Source organism: Rhipicephalus sanguineus, chromosome 1 (genome assembly GCF_013339695.2).
Source record: "Rhipicephalus sanguineus isolate Rsan-2018 chromosome 1, BIME_Rsan_1.4, whole genome shotgun sequence".
Classification (NCBI taxonomy): domain Eukaryota; kingdom Metazoa; phylum Arthropoda; class Arachnida; order Ixodida; family Ixodidae; genus Rhipicephalus; species Rhipicephalus sanguineus.
The window spans coordinates 288,006,284-288,033,070 of record NC_051176.1 but is presented as its reverse complement, the minus strand read 5'-3'; the positions used below and the strand labels follow the sequence as shown (position 1 = coordinate 288,033,070).

Genomic DNA, 26,787 nt, shown 5'->3' with positions numbered 1-26,787 from the left:
CTAAAACTGGATAACTGCACTTCAGATGAGTGGTAATTCTTTTCTCTCTTTTTGTTTTTCATTCCTTGTGTGCAGTAATTGCTTCTCCTACTTATGTTCAGGAGAAGCTCTACTGATGCACAGTTTATCAAGCTATATGTTTAAATGCTGTTGAATGCAAAAGGGAAGCAAGGGGTATGATTTTTGTTAGCCACAGCCACATGAAACCAACAGAGGAATGGCTTTACTTGTCTAATGGCTTCATTTTGCTGCGATTCCAACACTGTTGTAATATAAAATTGCAATGCATATTACTGTTATTTAGGCATATGCAAATGCAACTCAAGCAAGCTTCTATTCGCTTAGAGATCTTTGAGTGGAGCCCTCTCGCGTGTGACGTCAGAGAGGGGACTCTGGTGCCGCTCTTCGCGCGTACGTTCGCTACATGAAGGCTGCTCAACGCTACCGGCCAGTCTCTCCTGCTCGAATTAATAGACAGTTATAGTTTAGCGTTAGCGTGATAGCGGGGTTAAGGGAATAGCGTTACCGTGCCGCAAACGTTCGTTGCCGACAGCACGTTTTAGTTTAGCGGGATAACGTTTACGGGATGGTTTACGTGCCCAAGCTGGGATGGTGGCGCCACCTGGAGGAGGGTGAATACGTTAAAAAAAGTGAAAAGAAAAAACCGAGAATTCTCGCCTGTATCCCCGCACGCAGCAATATTACTCCTCTTTTTGGTGAAAATAAAAGTAAATAAATATGAACTAAGCACCAAAAGCGAAAATTTTCATGTTGCAGACTTGTTTACACCGATCTTCTAGATAGGCCTAGGGATGTTCGAAATGGGAAGCGATCTCAAAAACTACGCTAAGTTATTCGTAATACCGTGTCGTCGAAGCTACCTGAAGGCAAGCGAAGCCATTTCGCACAGTCGTTTGCTACGAAAGAAGTGGATCCGTCCACATCAACGCTAAATTCAGTTCGAAGTGGGCATCGAAAACCGCCGCCATGTTATAGTTTAGCCAGTTATAGTATAGACAGTTATAGTTTAGCGTTAGCGTGATAGCGGGGTTAAGGGAATAGCGTTACCGTGCCGCAAACGTTCGTTGCCGACAGCGCGTTTTAGTTTAGCGGGATAACGTTTACGGGATGGTTTACGTGCCCAAGCTGGGACGGTGGCGCCACCTGGAGGAGGGTGAATACGTTAAAAAAAGTGAAAAGAAAAAACCGAGAATTCTCGCCTGTATCCCCGCACGCAGCAATATTACTCCTCTTTTTGGTGAAAATAAAAGTAAATAAATATGAACTAAGCACCAAAAGCGAAAATTTTCATGTTGCAGACTTGTTTACACCGATCTTCTAGATAGGCCTAGGGATGTTCGAAATGGGAAGCGATCTCAAAAACTACGCTAAGTTATTCGTAATACCGTGTCGTCGAAGCTACCTGAAGGCAAGCGAAGCCATTTCGCACAGTCGTTTGCTACGAAAGAAGTGGATCCGTCCACATCAACGCTAAATTCAGTTCGAAGCGGGCATCGAAAACCGCCGCCATGTTTACGTACACTACGTTAACCACGCAAACATGCTAACGCTAAATCTGAAAGATAGCGTGCGTACGGTAAACGCTACAGGTCGTTTACGGTACTGCGCATGCACACTTCGATCCCGCTATTCCGGTAAGCCCGCTATTCCGTTAAACCCGCTAAACTATAACTGTCTATTGAAACATTAGTGGGCAAGTTCATAAAGCAATTTGTACTGAATGTTCACGCAAAATGCCCGGCGAAATCGAGCAGAGTTGCCGTCAGGAGCACGTTCAGTGTCGATAGCTCCTGGCGTCGTCTGCTAGCCATCAATGTGTACATCTGCATGTATGGCAACGATTTCTTTTCGCGATTGTCCTGTGGCTGTGGCGCACTCAACATGACTTTCCGACACATTTTCGATCACTGATTTCAGCGTTCGGGCTTCGGCTACCGTGTCTGCATTAAAGCGCAATATACGTATACAGCGTGCTGCGCATGTTCGGTTGCCAAGCCTGCTCCTTCCATTCAATTCCTTTGTTCGAAGTTTTAAGCGCATGACAAGCGACGTGTGATGTCATTCAAATAAATTAAACGGTCGTTACAGGCAACAACCTTTACTTAAACCTAAGTTTTCAGCAGCTGCTGTGTAAACATGTTGTAAGTACTTGATGTTTTAAAAAAGAAATAAAAAGGTTGAGAGCACGTGTCAAAAGGGGATGCACGACAGTGATATGAAATATTTCGTAGGTTGTGCGGAGTTTTTTTCAGCATATTTTAACCCATATGTTAATAAATCGTTTGCCAACTCGTTTCTTGTCGTTTGAAAGTATGCTGAACAGAATTAGTGTAATCATACTAACGTAGATAAATGAAGCTCAGTGATCGACCCACCGATCACGGAGGCAATGCAAACAGACGATGTCATGTGATTATGTCATCATGTGACTTGACATTATGACGTCACAAATATTGGCGGTCTGTGATGTCAGGAGGACGTCATAAGGTGGAGTCATCGTGTGATGATTTTTTGCATCACTCGTGTTGACGCTGCCGACTAGGGACGCTGACGGTGAATTTTCGCTTTTGATCAAAAATCCAAAGCTTTCACTTTAAAATATTCACTCTTGGTACAGTGCGGTAAAGAATAGCACTATCCAGCCAAAGGGGCCAAAAGAATGGTGGGAAAGGGCTCTTTCTCCTCTTCATGGACATATTCGCATATTTTTCCTGCTGTTTACCAATACGCATATCTATCTCTAATCATAAGGGAGCGAACTGTACCACGCGCTCCACTGCTGGCGTTTCATTCGGAGTTGATAGTATGTGTAACAAGTTTAATGTGCATCCAACTCGCCCAATCTATGCTAGTTGTCCACAATAACACGCTGGTTGATTAAGTTGTCAATTTTATTTTGTCAGCAAACATTTTTTGTACACGACTACAATTGGGAGTGGAGTGTGAACTTTCGTTCAAATCTGTTTACATAACGCTAACTTTTGCGAATAAGCCGTAAAATTGATCACACTTCGCTTCCAAAGCAGCGTAAACTCTCTTTAACTCGCTTGGCGGGAGGTTCGCGCTTTCACGTAAGCTATTTCAATGCAATCCAGCCCAGTGAGTGATGCTACAAATTTGGTGGCATGATCCTGACCATGATGGCTCTGTGTATATAGAAGATACGTTAAATGTTTACGTTTCTTAACCTCCTGTAATGCTAGCAGCCATCTAAAGAACTATCATTACAATAAAATACAGCTAGTAGTCGAGGAACGCCGTGCGACGTGAGCGAACTATAATGAAAATCCTGCTGTTCTAGCCACAGCCTAGCAGACTACAAAAGCCGAATCCCCGCCTTTGCGTCACCGGAGTGCCGTTCGCAGAGCCGCCATCGGTGGCGCACCAGGCGAATTGCATTTAGATTTTTGCTACAGAAAAACTGCTGCTTTATCAGCGGTTTTTGTAAATTTTGTAATTTTCTTCTTTTCTGCTTTTTTCCCCACTCTTATTTCTGTCTGTAGTCTTTCTCTTTTTTGTTTTTTGTTTTTTGCTTATGCATTGCTATTAATGGTCTCTCTGGCTATTAGTCATCTGATAGTTGAGTTAGTGTTACCAGTTATTTTGCTCTTTTTTTCTTTCCTTATGACTTCTACTCCAGTGCATTTTTTATTTCTTTGTTTTGTAGAGCACCTGACAAACCTTATCCAGGCAGCTAGGGAAAACTCAGTCAACTTCTACTATGCCCTATCACCTGGTCTAGACATCACATATTCTAGTTCAAAAGAAGTCTCCTGCCTCAAGAGGAAGCTAGAGCAGGTATGGGATAGTAGCACCACTCTGCACAACTTATTTTCACTGCTGTATTGTAACATGGTGAGCATTGGACAGAAGGAAACAAAACTTGATGTTATGTATTGTCTTTCTGATTACTAACATTGTGCAGGTGGCTCAGTTTGGATGTGGTGCATTCGCACTCCTCTTTGATGACATTGAGCCAGAGATCAGTGAGACAGACAAAGAGGTGTTCCAGTCATTTGCACACGCCCAAGTGTCTGTCACCAATGAAGTCTACCAGGAGCTGAATCAGCCCAAGTTTATCTTCTGTCCAACAGGTGAGTGTCTGCTCCCTGCTCTCAGTGTTAAGTGTAAACAGTGGTGGTGGCCATGAATGCCCCTGTGATATTGCACACCTCCCAGCAACCAGGTAGAAATTGCCTGACTGCGATGAAAGCAACTGACTGAGAATTCGTATGTGTGACCAGCTGAGACGCTATTATAGTGGTAAAAATTCTTTTAAACTGTTTATTAATGCTTTCTTAAACAACAGTCCACAAGGCTGTATGCGGCTACTTTTGGTGATCAATCTGCTTGCCTTGGTAGCTTAGTAGGTAAGGTGTCGCACGGCAAAGCTTAACCTTTGAGGGTCGATTTTTTTCACGGAATGCGTCCAAAAAAATGTGTATTTTTTTATTGCTAAATTAAATTCTTCAGATTAATCTATATAAGAATAAGATTGTCTAAAATTTTTTTGGGAGACCGTAAAGTGACAAAAAAAATCATTTGGGTTGTTACATACTCATGGTTTATTCGTGAGTGATAAATGCTAAAAAAAACCTATATGACTGTTAAAAAGATATGCGTTGAAATAAACGTCTCTGTAGTTCAGACGTACAAAAATAAGGGCACGAAGTGGCGTTAAGTGGAAACATGGGGGGAGAAAATCCACTTTTGATCCACTCAGCATCGTCTCACCACGCACGCTTTTGAGATGACGCTCACATATCAATATCTGAGTCTTAACTCGTATGACAGGCTGACATTTACTCAGATTCTCATACACTCACTTACGGCAGGGAAACCGGTGTGCACTTCCATAGCGAAAGCAAACTGCACGGGTGAGTGCACTGAGGAGGACTGTGTAGTTGTGAGCGTGTCCAGAAAGCGAAAACTAGTGATGCAGAACTATCGGTGAATTGACTATCGATAGCATCAATAGTTTCTTTGAAACGATCGATAGTGTAAACGAACTATCGATTGTACTACTATCGACGAACTAAGAATAGCGCAATCGGTTGATGTATTTGGGTTTAACGCACAAAGACTGTTAGCAACGTTTGACGCGGACCGCGCCGCAATGTTTGAGAAGCTTCACAATTGTTTAGATCATTCTATTAAGATTATGCGCCGGATGCGAGTAGTCCATTTTATTCGACAGCTTATGCAACCACTAGCAATAATGCTGGAAGCTTTGATAGCACTTGTATAAAAGCTGACGCGCTTTAACGCTTGGCAGATTGCTCGACGGCTGTCGACTGTTCTCACTGCTATCAGTACGCAGCATGTATCGCTTGTATTTTGAATTTTCATTTTCTGGGTACAAGTTCACTCAAATAAAGGGCTGCCTATTACGCAGTCTTGCTGCAGCATTCTTTACCATTACAACCACGTGACTAAACTATCGATAGGGGTGTGAATAATGGTGCGGTTTCTGGCCGGCCATATTGCCAAAATATTTGCGATAGCCTACTATAAGCTTCGCTTAATTTATGACCAATTTTTGGCAAGAGAAGTAAATTATTTTGGCAGTGAAAATGGCGGAATATGTCCAACAATAAATTCACATTCAAAAGCAACCAATTACACCTTACAATTACAAACTTAGTTCTTGATATTATTATTATTTTTTTTTTCATTTTGAAATCATAAAATGCAATATAAATTTGAAGCCGCACAGTTCCACCACACAACTGCTTCCTTTCCGCTAGAGCTGAACAGTTTGACTTTATGATCATCTGTCAGCAAAGCACTCTGGTGAAGTACATAATCATGTCAACTTTCTTGCCCTTCAGCCTGCTCCTCCGGCTCCACTATGTACCACGTGTGGGGAACCAAGTTCATGTTGCAATCAGTTCGTGCTGTTGTTTTTATACTGTCGATAGTACCATCCACTTTACTATCGATAGCGCTATCGATATTTTTTACCATCGATAGTTCGATGGTGACTCAGCCATCGATAGCATCGATAGCACCATCGATAGTTCTGCATCACTAGTGAAAACAAGTCCAAAACCTGTCGCCAAGGAGACTGACACGGTTTTTGTGAATCCCTGAAACGTGTAACGCAACCACAGCGGCATCGTTTGTGTCAGTCAGCGCCTGTAGGAAACAGGCGTAATCGGGCCTCAGGGAACAATAAACGAGAGTAACAAAATGGTCACGCTTTGAGAGATTATAAATTGGAAAGCCATCAGTTTTGGGGGTGCAACAAGTGGGAACCGGCCGAAGAACGAAACCGAAACTCGTCAGCACACCGCTGTAATAAAGCATAAAAAAAATACGGGAGAGACATCGGCGCAAAGAAAAAATTCCACATATTCCCACAGCATGGCAGCACATGTCAAGCAAGAGAAATGATCGGAAAAGGCGTGCATTTTAAATATACAGGCATGACGTACATGTGCGTCTTTGACAGTCTTGTGGCTGTTGCGGATGATGTACGTGTACATCTTTGACCCTCTTAGGGTTAAGGACACGGGTTCGATTTCCAGCCGTGGTGGCCACATTTCGATAGGGGCAAAATGCAAGGACACGCATGTACTTAGGTTTAGGTGCTCGTTGAGGAACGCCGGGTGTTAAAGGGACACTAAAGACAAATAACAATTTATGTCAGAGTGAAAGCTCTATGTATGACAATGTCTAAAACGGCAATATTATCAACAGCAGTGCCTTACTTACCGAGAAATTAAGCTAAACGTATCACACGATGAGCGCCACGAGCGGCACATCTTGGAAATGATCCCGATGACGTGAGAGGGTTCGACTACAATTAATCACTCGTAATCAAACTAGCTGCAATAAAAAAAGAACCTTCCGTGCATCAAGAGACGTAATAAAATGCCGTTTGTTCGTTTCTTAATGAGAACTAACAGACAATAATGCCAAGGAAAGTATAGGGGATGTTTTTAGTAATAAATGTAAGGTAATTGTGAAGAAAGAAAAGTGGACGAAAAGATAGCTTGCCCGCGGGCAGGGACCGAACCTGCGACCTTCGAATAACGCGTCCGATGCTCTACCAACTGAGCTACCGCGGCGGCCATCCCCCCGTCCACTTTATAATGTATATGTATGCATTTAAACGTGGGAGCGTCAGTCAGCGCCGCCAGTAGCCATGACTATTGGCGTCATGGCTACAGCGCCGCCAGTCATGGCTACTGGCGGCGCTGACTGACGCTCCCACGTTTAAATGCACACATATACATTATAAAGTGGACGGGGGGATGGCCGCCGCGGTAGCTCAGTTGGTAGAGCATCGGACGCGTTATTCGAAGGTCGCAGGTTCGGTCCCTGCCCGCGGCAAGCTATCTTTTCGTCCACTTTTCTTTCTTCACAATTACCTTACATTTATTACTAAAAACATCCCCTATACTTTCCTTGGCATTATTGTCTGTTAGTTCTCATTAATATTGTGTATAACAAAAAAACGAGCCCTTGAAATTAACACTTCTTTCCTTTGTTCGTTTCTGTTTGATTCATGGAAAAAAGAACCTCTTTGGCGTTGCCATGGGGAACGGCGCGCATGGTTCAAAGGTTCCGTTTTCGCCGAACTGCGCTTCGCCCGGCGCCCTGCTTCGCTCACGTGGTCGCGTCTTGGTGGTAGTTTCGGCATCGCGTACTGCCGCGTGTGTTTTGCACGCTCTTGATAGTCGCTCTGACAGAAAGTTCGACAAAATGCCGCATGCATGTGATGTTGCCGGATGCCCGAATGGCGCACGCCGCCGCGCAGTAAAGGCGGACAACGTTGGGCACGGCAGCAGTGACGTGAGAAACACTGCTGTCAGGCGGGTGATTTGAAATGCACTGATGCAATGTGGACCACTAAAACGTGATTTTATTTCAAAATAAGCACTTCCTTGGCACAAAAGTAGCACTACGAGGTTTCTGGACCGTTATTTCAACAATCGATGTCGACTTAATGGGACACTAAAGGCAAATATTAAGTTGACGTCGAATGTTGAAATAATAGTTAATTGACCCCTGACAGTAAAATTTTTGTTTGCGACTTTTTACTATAATTTGTAGCTTTGTGCCTGGTAATCCCTAAATTGAATTGTAAATGCTCTAACGTATCGTATAAGCAATGCTAGCATAGTTAATTGTGACAATTTTAGTGTCACTTCAAAACGCCCGCCTAAAAACCAGAAGAAACTAGCGCCCCATGCGGGGTAGTGCCAAAGATCACATGCACTCAAGCTGTGGTGACATTGAAAGCGCAGTTTTCAAAATGGGGCTCCGCGCGCGGTAGAGATTGAAACGATGTAGGTGCCTCGGTATGGGTTAAACCAGTCCCCTCACAAAAACTACCTCGAGAGCAGCACGACAACAGAGAGAGAGAGAGGTGAGGAACAATAGCCCTCGCCGGGTGCCGGTCGTGGTATTGTGTGCACCCCGCAAACCTTTGTACCAGTGCGATGTCGCGAGGTGCAGCTAACTCAGATGAGCACTCACGCTCACTTCAAAACCAAATTAAAATATCTTAAAGGCAACGTTCGCCACTAATAATCGGTCAGAAGTATGCTTGAAAGTTAAGCAATTCAAGTAACTCGAGGTTTCAACTTTGATGTCAGGGGTCCTTTAGTCCCAATTCCCGCACTATGGAGTGCTTCATTATCATATTGTGGATCAATAACAATCGGTTGGTGGTAAAATCCCAGCAGTTATTAGTGATGGTAATCTTTTCACTGCCTTTGGCCACATTGTGTACTCCTATTTTGCTATATGAATCGCATTCACTTTTTTTCTCTCTCAGAATATTGTGCTGCCAGGGCTGTTCCGAATGTTCAGAATTCCGAGTACCTGAATACTATTGGCCTGAAGCTGATGCCGGGAATAGACATAATGTGGACAGGTAAGAAAACTGTTTGTAGAAAGGCCATAATACATGGGCTTGTTGTGTAGTTCATTACACACAGCCATTGGTTGAGTGGTTAGTGTGTACTGCTGAGCATGGAAAAGAGAACATGGAAGGAGCACCCCTCCCCCCCATACACACCGTTCTTCAAAACTTTTTCAAACTGTAAGGATTTCCAGTAGAAAGCACTGAAGAGGGCAGAAGGGAGATGACACACCAACATTGTATCATTCTTTTGTCCTCATGAGGACTTCTTTGCTGAAAATCCTACGACTATGTGCAGCCAACTAGCTCAGATAAACACTGTTCTCTGTTCTCGATGAGCCCAACTTTCTACCATACTACCACATTTTATTTATAGCTTTTGCATGTAAGATTTACTCAATTAATAGAAAGTGCATATGCTTGGGCGTGTTGGTAATTCATGTTTACTTTTTAGCTCACAAACGAACAACGTCCTCGTTGTTTTTCGTCCTTGTTCGTTTGTGCGCTAAAAAGTAAATCGGTTAATAGTCTTTGTGAGGTATCTTGGCTCTAAATCTTTATCTATAGATACCTTGGTCGGTGCATTTTCTTGTCATTTGTCTTCTCGCATCTCAAGTGTGTGTGGGGTTTGCTGCTGCATTTCACTCTAGTGCAGTCCTAATGAGATGACACCGTGCTTCCTTCATCTCCGCAATACTTTTCTTTTTTTTTTCAGGGAACAAAGTGATTTCGAAAACAATAACAGTCCAGTCAATCCAGGAGCTCACTGAAGTGCTGCGTCGGCCCCCGGTGATATGGGACAACCTACACGCTAATGACTATGACCAGAAGCGTTTGTTCTTGGGACCATATAGTGGCCGGTCGACAGATTTAGTACCTCATTTGCGTGGGGTCTTGTCCAACCCCAACTGCGAATATGAGGCCAACTTTGTGCCAGTTCATACACTGGCCCAATGGAGCAAATGCAGCAGTGATGGCAAGACGGATCTGAGTGAGTCTTCAAGATTTTTTTTTTTTTTTGTAGTAAATTGTTTGCCTACACATGCACACTGTTTGTTTGAAATTGATTGATACTCTGGCTAATAGAACTGTTCTGGTGGCATAAATAATCCAAGAGTGGCTCTTTTGGTGCTTGGCTGTTGTGCTTCCTAGTTGATCATCAGTGGTGTTGTAAAACAAGTTTGAGAGGTGTGGAGGCCTCAGGTGGCTTGTCACTGCTATATTGCCCTAGTTGACATTGGCACGATTGCACTGTCAAGCCCAAATGACTGCTTCTTTCCCCATCTACAAATTTCCAATGCCTCTAGAATCGCATACTGGCTAGGATCAACATTTCTGCTGTGGATGTGCAATTTTAGAGTTGTGGAGCTCTTATGAGGCAACTTACTTTCACTGCAATATTCAGAAAGAAGTTGGCTTATCTGCTTATGTAATGTCCTTGTTACTCAACCTACAACTATGCAATTGCGAAAAATATTATACATCAAGGATGTTATTGAATATTCTTTCAACCACAGTCAACATTACCCTTAATGTGATTTGCAACCAAATACAATGCACTCCCCCCGCACTTGCTTTGAGTGGCATGTTTTTTTGTGGAATAATGCTAGGTCAAGCAACAAGTTATATAAATTTCACTAAGCATATTTGTTTCTATGAGCGTAACTATTTGGCATTGTAACATGTTCCATAACAAATCAAAAGCATGCCATTTTAAATAAATATTAAGGGGGGACGTGGCAATGGGAATGGTAAATTTGGTTGAATTGTTCAATTTTTCAATTTATTTTTTTCTGCAATCCTGAGACCATGTTTTAAGTCATAATGAAATATTAGACCAAAATAAGCAGTAGAAGTTGAAAAAAAAAAAGCATTTTACTAGTGTGCTGTCATCAAAAACTATGAGAAATTGGGCTTTAGAAAATGCAAATCTCTAGTTTTCCCTTGGCACAGTGCCACCATATTGGTGTCATCATAAAGAGGACAGATAGAGCTCAAGATAGCCGCAAAGCTGCATTTCTCCAAAGAAAAATAAAACCAGCTTCCTTCCGAGTTCCATTTTCTTAGCTTTTAGCTCCATTTTCTTTGAGCTCCATTTTCTCAGCTTTCATTTTTTGAACAGTTGCTGTCAGTCATCCCTGTGCCATTTCACAACAAATAAAGATATTACCATTCCGTCTTTTGTGCTTAGATCCTGAGACATTGGTGAGTGCCGTAAAGCTGTCCATATTTGTCTGCACATCATACAGATTTTTATAATTGGCTTTTTGTAAAAGTTGTTAGTAAGACATTATGTACAAGAAATTTCAAAAATATTTGTGTGTGCTCATTTGAACATTAAAAAGTAAACCAATAGCATTACAGCACAGAATGGGCCCTTGTGAATATCCTTATGCAAAAATCTTGATGGCATCAATCTTGATGTCTAATTCATTAATTAATTTTGGGATGACAATGAGAGTCTATCAAGTGTTGTAACTCAAAAACTACAACAGACAGTTCAAAATCGATATCAGTTATGATATCAGCACAAAATATCACATCTGCATGCCAAATTTCATCACTTTATCTCAATAAATAACAAAGATAGTTTTCATTGCCACGTTCCCCCTTAACCCATGGTGCCAACTTTAAAAATAATAGCACTGTAGGCCAACTGGACCATAACTTGACATACACTAAATTACTTATAAATGAGTGGTCATGTATTTTTCAGCACTGTCAGAAAAAACAACCATCACCCCTCTTAGGTACAGGATACGGACTATACGTTTATTGCACTGCACTTAAAGCCATTGTAGGCCTCATCTTCCAACACATTGTCAGAAACTTCAGCCACTTCAGATAACACCCCTTTGCCTACGTGCCTGTGTTCAACCATCCCTAGTATGCAGGTCCCACCATTGTGTAAATCACACTAATGAAAATATTACCTACACTTCTAGACCACTTATAGTGTTAATCAGTGGAGTAAAAAATATCTACTATACTATAAGTGGCACTGCCCTTATAGGTTGCATACTAAATCCAAGGATTTAGTATGCAACCTTGCAAGCATTTAAAATTGTGAAATTTGAAAGGTTAACTTTCCAGGTTTCACGATCTTCACAGGAAGCAGTCAAAATGCACACTGTAGGATGAACACCATAGGGGAAAGAGTCCGACTAATTTCTGAGACGCAAAATTTTTTTTCAGACTTGCTCGATTAGTCGGTCTCGATTTTTTGGATGTGCTGGAAAATTCAGACACTTTCGTGCCACCACCACCAGCCCCATAGAGACGACGCATAGAAATGTTTGATGAAATTTCGGACATTGAAACTTTTCGAAGTCTGATTTTTCGCTCGAAAACTACTTAATAGGTGACCCGTAAAATAAGAAATCGCAGGGAACTATGGGATGCGGAGGCTTCCGGTTCGACACACCACGCGGGTGAGCAGCGGCACGCACGGGTTTTTTTGTCCACTCCGTCCAGAGCGGTGGAGCAGTGGTTATCGTGCTCGGCTCCTGATCCGAAGGTTACGGTATAGCGCCTAGAATATACTAGTCGTGGGTTCGATCCTGGCCGCGGCGGGCGCATTTCAATGGAGGTGAAATGCTGTAGGCCCGTGTACTGTGCGATGTCAGTGCACGTTAGATGGTCGAAATTTCTGGAGCCCTCCACTACGGCGTCTCTCAAATCATATCATGGTTTTGGGACGTAAAACCTGATATTTTTTTCCGCTCCATAAAAAAAAGTCTACCCTCCGTCCACGTCTAAGCGATTTCAACGCTTTAGAAGATGATTTTGTGTTTTGGTTAAAGGGACACTAAAGGCAAATATTAAGTCGACGTTGATTGTTGAAATAGCGGTCCAGAAACCTCGTAGTGCTGCTTTTGTGCCAAGGAAGTCCTTATTTTGAAATAAAATCACGTTTTTAGTGGTCCGCATCGCGTTAGCGCGCTTCAAATCTCCCGCCTGAAAATACGACTCTCATACGTCACTGCTGCCGTGCCCAACGTTGCCCGCTTTTACTGCGCGGCCGCCGACACTAGTAGCAGCCGAGCGGAAGTAGCGGAACCCACAGTAGCAACAACGGCGCTGCGGCAAAGACTTGCTCGGATGGGCACATTCAAAGCCGTCACCAAGTTGCAGTTGGTCTCGTAATCCTCAGTACGAAAGTGCAGCGAGCACACACGCAGAGGTTTTGACTGTTTACCACACTGGCGCAATGGCATGACACTAAGCCACTTCGAGCGTAAGGGTTCATTCCGCGGCGCCCAGTGAAAAGACACACCGGTTTCCTTGCTGCAGCACTGGCGTTGTGCACCATTCGGGCATCCGGCAATATCACACGCATGCGGCATTTTGTCGAACTTTCTGTCAGAGCGACTTTCACGAGCGCGCAAAACACGCACGGCAGTACGCGATCCCGAAACTACCACTGAGACGGACGAGGCACAGTTCGGCGAAAACGAAACCTTTGAACCACGCGCGCTGTTCCCCATGGCAACACCACGGAGGTTTTGTTTTCCATGAATCAAGCGGAAACGAACAAACAGCATTTTATTACGTCTTTTGATGCTCGGAATGTTCTTTTTTTACTGTTGCTAGTTTGATTACTAGCGATTTATTGTAGGCCGACTTCCCTACGTCATCGGGATCACTTCGAAAATGTCCCACTCGTGGCGCTCATCATGTGATACATTTAGCTTAATTTCTCGGTAAGTAGGGCCCTGCTGTTGATAATATTGCCGTTTTAGAAGTTGTCATACATTGGGCTTTCACTCTGACATAAATTGTTATTTGCCTTTAGTGTCCCTTTTAAACGTGATTGCAATGATAACAAGCCACGCAAGCCATGAAAGTTAAGGATATTTTTGCTGCTCACAAACGATATGCAATGCTTTTCTGCTGCTCGCGGGTACTGTAACTTTTTTGCTAGCAAATCAGTCGATACAGAGAACAGTTTTTATTGCATGATACGTTGCTGCACGTGAGAAGCGTTATTTTAAAGATCTTAACAACGTTGCTAGTTGGGCAAGTTGAAACATGTCATTTATAACGGTATTGAGCGCAAAAACTAGACAAAATACGAGCGAGATGACAAGGGCGCAGCACATTCTTTCAACTAAAATTTATTCGAGAAGCGCACATATATATGTATATATATATGCAGAGGAAAAGAACCAAGCCAAAAAAGAAAAGAACGGACGAAACCCGGGTGGGAACAACAAACGCAAGAAGTGTCACGCTAGGAAACCGGAAACTGGCAGCAGACGACGCGTCCCACAATTCCTCGCTCTTTTGCCGGTCACCTATTGAAGCCACCACCGCTGTCACGTGGATAATGTCGCGGGCTCGAACCAATACTTTCGCGAGTCAATCCATTTGTGGCCGTAGCAGATTCCAAAAGTCAACTTTGCCGCACTGACAAGTGTCATGCGGTGATGCATACTTAGAATCTGAAGGGACTACTGTCACTGCAGGAGTGTGGCAATGCCTTTACAGATAAGCACCGGAAATGCTTGGAGGTGTGATGGCGAAAGGCAGCTAACATGCTAATACGAATTAATTGCTGATAACCCAGTTATGATAAGCATCTTCAGACAACTGCGTGGTAGTGCATGTAGCTTAGCCCAAATGCGCCATGTCGCTGTTCACTGCTGCCTCTTTTTGTGCGAGACCTCTAAGTATACCACATAGACAAGCTGCTTACAGGAACAAAAGCAGCTCGCCATTGCCGTGCCCGTGTGCAGTCTGGATCGGAGTGTGCATGACAAACACATTCGCATCAAGCGTACAGTACAGCAAGCGCCCTGGCAGTGAGAACGTGAGCTTTGTAGGTGACGTGCTGCATAGAGACAATGCATGAAAACGTTTAAAATTTCGGACATTGAAACTTTTTGAAGTCTGATTTTTCGATCAAGATTAATTGAAGCCACCACCGCTATCACGTGGAAAATGTCGCGGGCTCGAACCAGTGCTTTCGCGAGTCAATCCATTTATGGCTGTAGCAGATTCCAAATGTCAACTTTGCCGCAATGACAAGTGTTTTGTGGTGATGCATACTTAGAATCTGCTGTCACTGCACGAGTGTGACGATGCCTTTACAGATAAGCACCGGAAATGCATGGAGGCGTGATGGTGAAAGGCAGCTAACATGCTAATACAAATTAATTGCTGATAACCCAATCCATGTACAATGCATGTATCCAACTGGTTGCAGTAAAGTGGACTCTGTAAATTAGCCAGATTATCTAGAGCAAATGCCAGAAGCACTTCTACAGCCCAGTTTCTTTGGGCATATGACGTATATTGCTGTGGCTGATAATAGCTTTAAATCTTGTGAAACCTAGAACCGCTAACCTCGGGCTATGTGATCACTGAATTACACTAAATCGGTTTTGCAACCGGTCGCAGTAAAGTGGACTCTATAAATTAGCCAGATTATCTAGCGCAAATGCCAGAAGCACTGCTACAGCCCAATTTCTTCGGGTATCTGACGTATATTGCTGTGGCTGAGGATAGCTTTAAATCTTGTGAAACCCAGAACCGCTAACCTCGGGCTATGTGATCACTGAACTACACTAAATCGGTTTTGCAACCGGTCGCAGTAAAGTGGACTCTATAAATTAGCCAGATTATCTAGAGCAAATGCCATAAGCACTGCTACAGCCCAATTTCTTCGGGTATCTGACGTATATTGCTGTGGCTGATGATAGCTTTAAATCTTGTGAAACCTAGAACCGCTAACCTCGGGCTATGTGATCACTGAATGACACTAAATCGGTTTTGCATGTCACTGTGGTGATGCTGTACAGGAAGGGCATGCCGTCTCCTTCTTGCTTATCCATTGATGAGCGAAATTGCCAAGAAAATTGTGGTGGAAGTGGGCACACACAGAAGAGTTGCACTCTTTTGTGCCTAATGCTATTGCCTGAATGACAGTTGTGTCAACCACGCCGTCGCTGTTCTGATGGCAAAACATTTTTGAAGTTAGCTCTCTATATTGCTTGCAGTTATCAATGTTAGTTGCATATCTAAGGCTATTTTTGATGGGGTAAAATCCAAATTCAGTACCTTACATTTGTTTGTGCATAATTCTGCCACGGTCGTGTAGGCCAATATTGACTGTAGCATGTTTGTTTCAGATGAGTCCGTAAGTGCAGATATACGGCTTGAAACTGAGGGTGAATCGGAAGAATTGACCTCGCACTTGGAACCACATGCATACCACCCACGTAAAGCGCTGCGAGCAGCACTTGTTGACTGGTTGCCAGAGTTTTACCGGACCAAGAGTGCGTATGGACGGCTTCTGTCTGGTGCCTTTCTGGCTGGCGGAGGCACACCAACACCACCGAGTGGCAATGCCAGTACTAGTGCCAGCGTGGCCAGTAGCAGCCATATTGATGAGGCGCCTTCATTCCAGCCGCTGTCAAGTGAGTTAGTTAACTCACTGGTGCAGCCGTCGTCGACCCCATTGGAGCCTATGGACTGCCTCTCGTCTAGTGAAGCTATGCAAACAGAAGAACCATTAGATGACGCACGGCAGTTGACGTTGGAAGACCTTGCCATTCTAGTGGACCTGTTCTATTTGCCTTTTGAACATGGAATTCAAGGAGTTGCTTTCCTGCATGAATTCCACTGGCTTCGTGTCAATGGCCATGTTGTGTGGGAACGCTGCAAACAAGGAAATGTAGATTCTGAAGCGGGGCTGGCTGAGCTTGAGGAGTGGCGCAAGCGAGCATCTAAGTTTGACCAAATGACACAAGCTGTCGGACGGCTGTTTGCACGGCTCACGTTTGTGCCTAACCGGGCCTTACTTTATGACCTGTACCCATATCTCTGGGACATCAAGGGTGTCATCTCATTGCTCAACTCCTATGTCAAATGGATAGGTGAGTGCATCATCAAAGTCTTGTGCCACATGCTGTTTGTCTTCGGAAGGCACAGGAGAACACTTATTGAGGTCTTTTGGCAGCAGCAGGCATGGGTCTGGATAGATAATGATTTTCAGAAGATTAGCACAAAAAGAAATGTTTTTTTTTTCTTCTCTTTGTTTTGTTTTGTGTTAAAGGACCAAGTCTGGCAGCTTGTATTTGAGTGCTAAGTGACTAATCGAATCTTGCCATTGTTTTTAGCATGCTCTGTTACATGCTGAATAACTTGCTGGCTATTGTGACTGGAGAGGAATGCAGCCTCTCTGTCCTGCTTGTGCTGCCTCAATACTGGTTGACTGGTGCTGCGATGGAGGAGGCTTGCCTGGACAGATGTGGCCCCTGCTGCTCTAACTCAAGTCTCCTCTCTTGTTTCTTCATGTTCTGCCTAGCTCTGGGAGACGTGCCGTGCTCTTCTCCATTGGGCTTTGCCTCGCCTTCATTCTCATGTACGCACCTGGTGATTCTTCTCTTTCTTTCCATGTGGTGTTCATTTCCAGTGAGGCAGTTAATCACAAATCACTTTGACCTCAGACCTTTGGTCTATGGTCCACTCCTGTTGGCCCTTGGGGAAAATGACATGCGTTCCCTTCTACCTAGGTCTACGAATGACACTACTTTGGTGCACTCACTTGGCAGAAGCCATTGGTTGCCATGTGTTCCCCACCCCCAAATTATTTTTGCGTGCTTTTCGAGTAGTAGTGTCAGTTGTTCTTTTGGCAGAAATGGCACATGCCAGCTTTCACTTGCATCCAAAAGCAGGCAGAAGGGTTTTGCAGAAAGTGCTTTTGTTCGTAAGATATCGGCATATGTTGGCGATCATGATTGCAGCTCTATTCACACGGAAGTGATATCTTCTATGAGTGCTACAGGAGCATCATTTGGTTGATTTCTGTTGGAACATTTGCTATGATCCTTAAAGTGTGTTTGGTCGAATCCGCAAAGTATCATTTGTTTACATGGTATGATTACATATTTTTGAGCAGTACCACCTCCTGTCTGCATTAAAGTGGTAAGGTTGCTTCCTCCTATCTTGTAAGTTTTCTTTCCTTATTATTGTCTTTATACTCTTCTACACTCCAAAAAATCAGGTTAATATATTTTTGTGTTGGAAAGCCACTGATATGTGCTTATGGTCCAAAGCTTCACATCATTGTTGGCTATATGAATGCTTAAGCACGGTTTTGTAAATAAGGAAGTCTGTTCTGGAGGGTGCATTTGAGTTGATGTATAGGGAATCCATAGCTATTGTACATCTGGCGCCCATTGTCTGGCTCTAAGGAAACGCTAAAACGTTAATGTGCTGATCATGTGTACTATGTTTCTACACATGAACAAGACTGCCAGACTAAGTCTGAATCCTGTAGTTATTTTCTTTATATACTTTTGGCAACCTGTAGTAATGAAAGGTCATTAGGTCTTTGAATCAAGGTCCCCCACTGACATGTCTTTAGTAGGCTATATCTAGCTTTAGAATGTAAAGCTTATCAATTATTATTGCATCTCATACATTTGCTTCCATTTATTTCTTTTTCCCCTTTATAGTTTTTCTTAACCAAACTTTGTTAAATTGGAGTAGGTTCAAAGTGTACTCTATCCTTAAACACACTTGCAGCCAGTTTATGTTGGTCAAGTACAACTTATTGGTTCTAGTGGGGGCCTTACTTTGTAAAAACAGCAGTAGCATTAAAAAAAAAGCTGTAGGTAGTCATGAAGCTATATGTATTGAATACTGCTAGTTGTGTAAATTCACTGCATCAAGCTGTTTACAGCATGCCAAAAGCCACCAGCCAAGCTTTTCAATCCTCTTAGTACAGTATAGAAAGAGTTAACTGAAATAGGTATTAAGACGAGACAAACATTCTCAACTAGGAAGAGGTAACCACCAACCTGGGTTCTTTCAGTTAATTTAACCAGTTAATTTAACCATTTGGTACTCATTAGAATATTGGGTAACTGCTTATTATGGCTGCTATGGACACATCTTGTCTTTAACTATATCATTCTTGCACCCTTTCCAATAAGTTGTCTGCAACTTTCCTGCTTAATGTTAATTGTGGTGTGCACTGATATGTGCCATCACTCCTTAGTGCGACGAGATTAGCTTTTTCTAAACTGTAGGATTGCCACATTGTGTAACATTTGTCAGTGCACGATTGTGGCTCATTAACACATTAACAAGTTGCTGCTTTTGCTTCCTGTTTGCCTCATCATTGTGTGTGTGTGTGTGTGTGTGTGTGTGTGTGTGCGTGTGTGTGTGTACGTTGTGCGTGTTGCCCTGCAGTATTTTGTCCCCACTGTTTGGCAAGGCTAAGTGAACTTTCTTTTGTTGCGCTGCTGCTATTGTGCACATTAAGTAAGGTCACCATGGTTTTCTTGCATTGCACAGGGTTCTCAAAGGGCTACAAGGAAGCATTTATCAGTGGCGAGCAAGAACCCTGGCTCTTTCGGGGTGGCTTGACAGCAGAGTTACAGGTACGTCTTTGAAAATGTTTTGGAATTTTTAACTCTGCGTATTAAAGGGACACTAAAGAGAAAAACAATTTTTCTCGTATTAGTAAATTACTCTTTTTCAATTTCAAAATCGCCATACTTGCCGCGAGAATACGCTTGGTGAGAAAACTTGTAAAAAGAAAATGTGGGTGGCGACACACATTGAAATTTCCACACCAAACATCGGGACTAAAGTCCCTAGATTTTTCCCTGCTCTTCTTAAGTAGCGACAACTGCCTCCTCTCTCAACCCCCTCTCACACGCAGTCGGCGTCAGCCGCCATCTTCTTCCTAAACTCCGAGGACGGAGAAACCGCGTAAAGAGTGCCGGACCGCTAACGCCCGCTGAGTGCCGACAGCGTTAGCCGTTCACGACTGTTAACGGCTGCATAAGTGCAGACAATCAAATACGATCCCAAAGGGGCTTATTAATACCGCACTGTTGGGGCTCAACGCGCAACTTGCCAGTGTTAACCGAGTCCGTCCGCAACTTTTTTTTTTTTTTTTTTTTTTTTTCGGCGACACCTGCTATGTTGTATCGCGCCGGGCTGTAAAAGGTGGCGATTTCTGAGCGATGTATTTACAATATAGCCACCCTGTGTTTCTCATATGGCAGAAACATATGTTCCGCCACCTCGAATATTGGAGCAACGCATGTATCGCGCGAGCACGTTTTAGAAGACCCGAGTCTTCGCATGCAATTTACGCGCAAAAATATTAGCACTTTTAAATGCATGCTCTTCACAGCGAAGACGTGAACACCATTTACTTACTTTTCTTACCCTACGGCTCACAGAGGCTGAAAAGATTGTCATAAAACAACGTGATCAGCTATCTGCGTGTATTTAGGATGCTTTCAGCCATCACGCGAATCTGGAAGCTTCCTAAATAGTATAGATCAGTGGTTCTCAAATTGGGGACCGTGAAGCCATTTTTGGGGGTCCGCGAAACCCATCCTTGGAGTTCATATTTAGTCCAAAGCTTTGAAAGCAGGCATACAAACAACACATTACTAACACCTACTTAAGTAGCAAGTCTTATGTATTTACTGTTAAAACTTTGAGGTTATAATCAGGAGCAGGTAAAAGTCGCCTCGTTGATTGTTCGCGGGGACTTTACGGTAGCCATGGAAGTTTACTAACTCTACAGTACATCGATATAAAATACTGCGCATTCGTTTAAGTGAGGTCAGGGTAACAGCAGCTCCCATCTTCAGAGAGCCAGTTATTTTGTCTGCTTGTGGTTAGCAATATATAAAAAATATTATGTACATTTAGAAACTGCAGATACACTGACACATGAAGTTCGTAGGGCTACTTTCACTGTAAGTTATTGCAGAATAGCTTTCGCATCGATTTTGCATATGTCATGAAAGCAGATCCTTGCAATTCTGCGATGGAAGGTACGTGCCGTATTGTTTCAGAAACGCAAATGATTCCAATACACGAGGCAATTCTTTAATACTACCAATGTGTGTGACAAAGCCTAATGCCACTAGATCTTTTCTCCTGCAAGGCGAGCTGTGAAGGCACCGCGAAGGATAGACCACGGTGCTTTGAAATGCACATCGCCCGAAGCGACAGTCGCGCTATTAGTTATGCCGTAATGGATAGAGGTGAACACTGTATTAATTTCGGCCACATGGTATCCTTTGAAGTGCGCGCATAAAGTAGAGCACAAAGTTTTTTTTATTAATCTCACTGACCTTCTACCGGCAGTCTGCCACAGCAGCCTGAATCTAGCACGAGCCTTAGCGGAACATAGGCATCTATGTGCTGAAGGTGGAAAATATGCTTCGCACTAATACTTTTTAAAAAGTGGTCGCAATAGATATGCATAATCAACGATCTTAAATGTGTCAAAACTGAGGCGCTTACACAGGAGTGCAGACGGCCGAAACAGAATGCTGTCTCACCTGGTTTAGAAGCAAAGTGATACGTTTGTCTTTCAACGGTTCTGTGCACCGGAAAACAGGTAACTTACCTCGCACAGCTTGCTGGACTTCATAGGCTTAAAGTTCTTCCGCCCTATTCTGTGCAGCCACGCTTTACGCCTTGTCCTGTCGTGCTTTCCAAGAGGCACAGAAAAGAGCGCCAACCCTCTTCCCGACTGGGTGGAGCACCCGTAGGTGCAACAAGCAGGCATTTAGGAGAATGCTCGTGTCGACCGCAGCAAATCCTTTGCACAGGCAGAAGACAGCGGGAAAAAGCATGCGCAATCCCCCGCGCTGCAGCGTGTATGCGCCTGCGAGGTCCGCGACTCTACCGACTCTACTGGACGAGGCAAACGGGCGAACCAGCATTAGGAAGAACATGGCTACCGGAAGCCGTTTTTAACCGGAAACGAACAGCACCCAATCACATTCGCCGACGGCGCATCAATGGTTTTCGCTACTTGAGAAGAACAGGGAAAAATCTAGGGACTTTAGTCGGGACGTCATAGATTTTGATGGCATCTACTAGGTCCTATGTAGTTCCTGACCGGTAAAAATGAAGTAAATTGTCCGCTGAGGGGGCCATAGACTTAACAAACCAAGTTTCAGGAAATTTTGTTGAGCCAATGGCACCAGAATCTGAAAAATACTTTGAAATCCATGACGTCATGCGTGTACATTTCGGCACGAAATTTAAAAATGAATCTTTGACCTCGATTTTCTCCTCTATTAATAAACCTATGATGGTGAAATTAATGACATTAGTTCTCAGAATACAATTTATCAATAAAAATTGATTCATTGTTTAACTTTAGTGTCCCTTAAACACATTTTCTGTTTAGATCTGTTCTGTTATGTTGTGCGTGTTTAATACATTTTCTGTTCTGTTTGACTGGGGAGTGGGAGCTGGGCAGATGGGTTTCATCTCATGTCACTTTATGTAAGTTGTCCTGTGACAAATGGTAGTATAAGTAGAGGCATGTGCCCAGTGTATAAGAAACATGTATGTTATATGTATGTATGTACAGTGACAGTGGCTCCTTTCCATTCTTGGTATGCTTCACCATGTAAGACTGCTGTATGTTCTGAAGCTGACATCTAGAAATAGACATTATGCAACTTAAAAGTAAATGTGGGAGCTAACAGAAAAAAACACAATGTGCTATAGAAGGTGTATGAAGAAGGTCCTTGGACAGGCTGACCGATGTTTCAATATGTGTACCTGTCTTTGTCAAAGACACCTTGTCATCGTTGGCATGTTAGTTTTACAGGAGGCTAGTCGATGTCGTGTCAAGTGGTGTTGCTTTTGGTACTTTCCATCTGGAAAAGAAGCTGGGAAGGTAGTGAGCATAACTATTTCATGCCTGTGAGGATCATAGTAGGGGAACAGTGATTTTAAAGATTAAAAGAGACTAAAAGGTGGCTAGGGTGTAGAGCTTAAAAAAAATGCGAAAGGACCTGGCGGGGTCGGTGGGAGGAAGGTGATGCTAGGATGCACCGATATAGTTGTTGGATAGATGTATACAGGTGTAGAAGTGTGTGTACAGTTTTCACAATACACAAATAGCAACCATCATTTTGGCATGGATTGTGTGACACCAGGAAGTGTGGTACCACCACTGTGTTGTGTGCTTCATAAGAGTCCAAAACCCACGTATTTCTCAACATGCTCTGGCACTGAACGCCTCAGCAGGGCTGCTGCCCTTTAATTGTGCCCGCAATTCTTTCATTCACATGATAACACCAGCTCAAATCAGAAAATGCCGCAAAGACTGAAATGCACATGCAAAAATGAAGCAGCACACGGCAATCAAAACATAATTTTATTAATCACTTTTGGCTGTCACAATACACGGAAGCATGGCTTTGAAGATTGACTTTTATTATGCCAAAGAAGCTGTAGCTGAAGGTGTGATTTCCTTTCATTACCTGTTAGTGTTGCCAGATTTCTGTACTCGGGCGGTTTAAAGCAAATATATAAATGCAAATTATCTACTGTGCCGAATAGGCTCAACATTTGCCTGCTTGATATTGGATGCATATGATGTAACATAATTCAAGCTAGACGAATTTTGGCCTGATTGCCTGTTTAAGCACTGCAACGTATCTGTACTATTAGTGTTTACATAAAGTTCATACTGAAGAAAGTTTTTGTGTGCAAAGCTGAATGGCACAGTTTATGCTCAATCTGCAGCGGCTGCTCCCATTGGAGAGCGTGAGTGATCTGTTCCTCTACAAGCCACCAGAGTCGCCCAGCAGCAAAACCTACACCATTCGGCCGTACCTCCCCAGTGATGAAGTAAGCCTAAGCTTGTAGCTTCTCAGAAGCAGTGAAAGCTAGAATCTATATGTAATGAATTGCAGCTTGTTTTCTATTGCTTCCTTTTCTGTACTACAATTTGAAAGAGTAAGAAAATGTTGCCATTTTTTAGGAGCAAAGCTCCTTAGGCCCGCGCCCCACCGTTGCCGTTGAAGCTTTCCTTTAAGCATTGCTTTGGGTTGCAGTGGCCGGTGATTTAAAAGGAAATGTTTAGGCCTTGAGCGGTTTGGTTCTAGCGCACCAGAAATTCGAGGTTAAAAGAAATAAGCTCTGTGCACAACTGGTTATAATGGTCGTCTTCACTTTCACCACCTTTATCGTGGATTGCGAAATCACAATCATCACTCTAGCACACTACGGGCACTGCTTTGTCGAAGGTAGTAGCAGACACCCTCCCCAACTGGTGGCGGCGTTCAGCGCGCGTTGTGCAAAAAAAACAAAGCATGCGGCGCAAATAAACAGTTTCAAAACGTACATAGTTGTTTGCGTCCCATTTCTAAGGAGCTTCGCTCATCGGTTGTATTCGTACACTGAACAACTGCCGATATTTTTTTTTACTAAATGGTTTGCTTTTTGTCCGCGCTAGTGCAGTGAAGCTGAAACTCGTTAAAGTGATAATTGCTGCTGAATAGTTTTATTCTGGTTAGAGTGGTAGATCTTTGTTATCCTGTACCAGAGCAGATTCAGTGAACTTTCTAAATTAGTAATATGTGCTGCTATACTGATGTATACTTTCAGTGTTCCAATGTGTGCATTTTTTTTAATTCCTAAATGGCTGTATTGTTGTATTTGTTGCATTTGATTTTTTTTTTCTTCTGTGCTTACCATGCTTCTGCAATCTTGTTGCTGCATTAGCTGCCAGGAACTGTAGGGCTTGGGAACCTGTCAAGCTCTGTCGACATTTTTCTCTGAGGGGTCCCCTTTTCTTGTCAGCACACAAAATGGAAGTTCATTCATTAAATGCAGCTTTATGTGATAACATAGACCAAGTTGCTGAAGCACATTATTTATATATGATGAAGTGAGCCGCTCATTCATTTGTAACACTCTGCTTTTTTTTACAGCCTCTTGTGTATGAGGTATGTCGAAAGACCTGTGACGATGGTATGGATGGAACGGAGGTGTTTCCAGAGTTTCCTAACCTCATTGGTGACAAGTAAGTACAAAATTTGTTTCACAGCACAACAGATATTTGTTGTGTGCTTTTGTCTTGACACTGTCACATTGTAGATTTGAAATGTTCTATTACAACTAGGGGTGTGCAAATATTTTGAACTTTGAATATTCGATTCGAATGGTTTTGTTATTCGCAAGGCACTTTTACTATTCAAAATATTCGAATAAAACAAAACACCACGAACAAGTATTGAAATCAGCACAAAGAATTATGTACGTCTGCTAAATTTTTCAAAATTTAATGCACAAATAGACAAATTAGTTTCAGTTGCAACATCCTCCCCCCCCCTCCCCTCCCCCAGGTGTGCTTTTGCAAATGTGCCAGTATTCTAGTGTAGTGGTCAGAGCATAGCACTGTATATGAGGCTGAGCACAATAATGCAACAGAGTGCCGAAATTTAACTGGACGAAACCGCTGAAACAAATGGGGAGCCATTGCAAAATTAAAAATGCCTAAAAATAAGGAAGCTCAACATTATTCTGAGTTGTCCTAAGATAAAGCACCAGCATTGAACATCGTTCCGATCAGTTGTCATTGCTCCTCCCACTCGAGGAAGCATGCTTGGAGGGCTAAACTATGATGACTAAATTAACATATCAGCACTAGTGTGTGTAGTGAGCAGCTCTTTTCATTGTCTGGCGGGATGGTAGCATGCATAACGGTGTCGCTTCTTCCCGAACATGCCAAGCAGCTATCCATCCTTCATGACATTAAATAACTGCATATGCTGTACTGGCATGCAGTATTGTTGTAAAATGCATATATTTGCTGTATATATTTGTTGTACAAAAAACTTTTTCATGTCTCGTTGGTAAATACATTCGATTCCATTTGCGCTTGGTTTTCATTATTCAAAATTGCTGTAAGTTGTAAATTTGATATTCACACACCCCTAATTACATCTTTTGTCCAAGTGGGGTGGTACAGGTTGTAGGATGTTGGTGGTTATATGTAGTAATAGTGGTACACATAGGCAACTGTGCAAAAAGCTTCTTGTGCTGTTATAAACATTTGTATGTATAGACAAAATGCTGCTTACAGATGCATATTGTCTTCAGTGTTTGCTGTAAATGCTGACAGATGTAAAATTATGCATTGACCTTTGTAGTTGAAGACAAGGCAGTAAGGTAGAGGAGGACGAATTCTATAGGCAGTAAGGCATATAGGCAAAAATTCTACTTAGTCAACGCATTTTTATTATTCATTGGTTTCTATGTTCCATTTACAATACTGCACTGGTAGACAAGCACCACAACTGTTAGTCGACCTATTGTTTAATTGATGGCTACTTGAATGTGCGGCAAGTTTGTTGAGAGGAATATTTGTGCAGCAAAATTTTCAAAATTTTTAAATTAATGATTGATTTTGATAAAAGTTGCTGTAGTAATGTGTATTTGCGTGCTGATTTCAAATACGCAATTATTTTTCTAGTATAATATGTAGCATTTAAAAGATATTTCATGTGCCTTTTGGGGAGCAAGATGTTTATTAAACTGAGCGAGTTACAAAGTAACTCAGCGTATCACAATAATCTGGAATTGGATCTGTGTACAGTAAAACAAGGATGGATGTTCTAAACCCATTTGAACAAGAGTTATGGTATATGGTATGTTGAACATTCGTGGATGTTTCAATATAAAGCTGGGATTTCGCTGATGAATGTTGAACACATAGGTCAGCAAACTCTCATGAGTTGACTCACTCAGATCGGGCCGTGAGTCTGAGTCTGAATCAGTTCGGGTGCGTAATATTTTCATGATTCTGAGTCCGAGTGAGTCCGGTTGAGGAAAATATTCGTGAGTCTGAGTCCGAGTGAGCCCTAAGCGCAAAATATATTTCTTGAGTGAGTCGGAGTGAGCTCCAATTTTTTTGCCAACCTATAGTCGAACATACAATAATATTGTTCAAATGGGTTTAGAGCACCTATTTTTGTTTTACTGCGCACTGTTCTTATTCCAGATTATTGATATGCTGACTTACTTCGTAACTCTCATTTTAGGAAATATCTTGCTCCCCAAACAGCGCATGAAATCAGGGGCGTAGCCAAGGG

General features: G+C 42.8%; 1 protein-coding gene across 4 annotated transcripts in view; it reads left to right on the top strand.

The window, feature by feature from the left end:
* LOC119379212 (protein O-GlcNAcase) overlaps nt 1-26,787 on the top strand; it is a 57,122-nt gene that overhangs the window by 5,234 nt on the left and 25,101 nt on the right. For 2 of the 4 annotated variants that reach the window (XM_037648435.2, XM_037648436.2), the window contains exons 4-12: nt 3,689-3,819; nt 3,947-4,115; nt 8,810-8,908; nt 9,612-9,887; nt 16,030-16,776; nt 17,208-17,264; nt 19,205-19,290; nt 23,435-23,539; nt 24,625-24,716. In XM_037648435.2, coding sequence (XP_037504363.1) covers nt 3,689-3,819; nt 3,947-4,115; nt 8,810-8,908; nt 9,612-9,887; nt 16,030-16,776; nt 17,208-17,264; nt 19,205-19,290; nt 23,435-23,539; nt 24,625-24,716 — 1,762 coding nt within the window. The remainder of the gene's footprint in view (nt 1-3,688; nt 3,820-3,946; nt 4,116-8,809; nt 8,909-9,611; nt 9,888-16,029; nt 16,777-17,207; nt 17,265-19,204; nt 19,291-23,434; nt 23,540-24,624; nt 24,717-26,787) is intronic. The other 2 variants (XM_037648438.2, XM_037648434.2) reach the window with 1 other exon arrangement.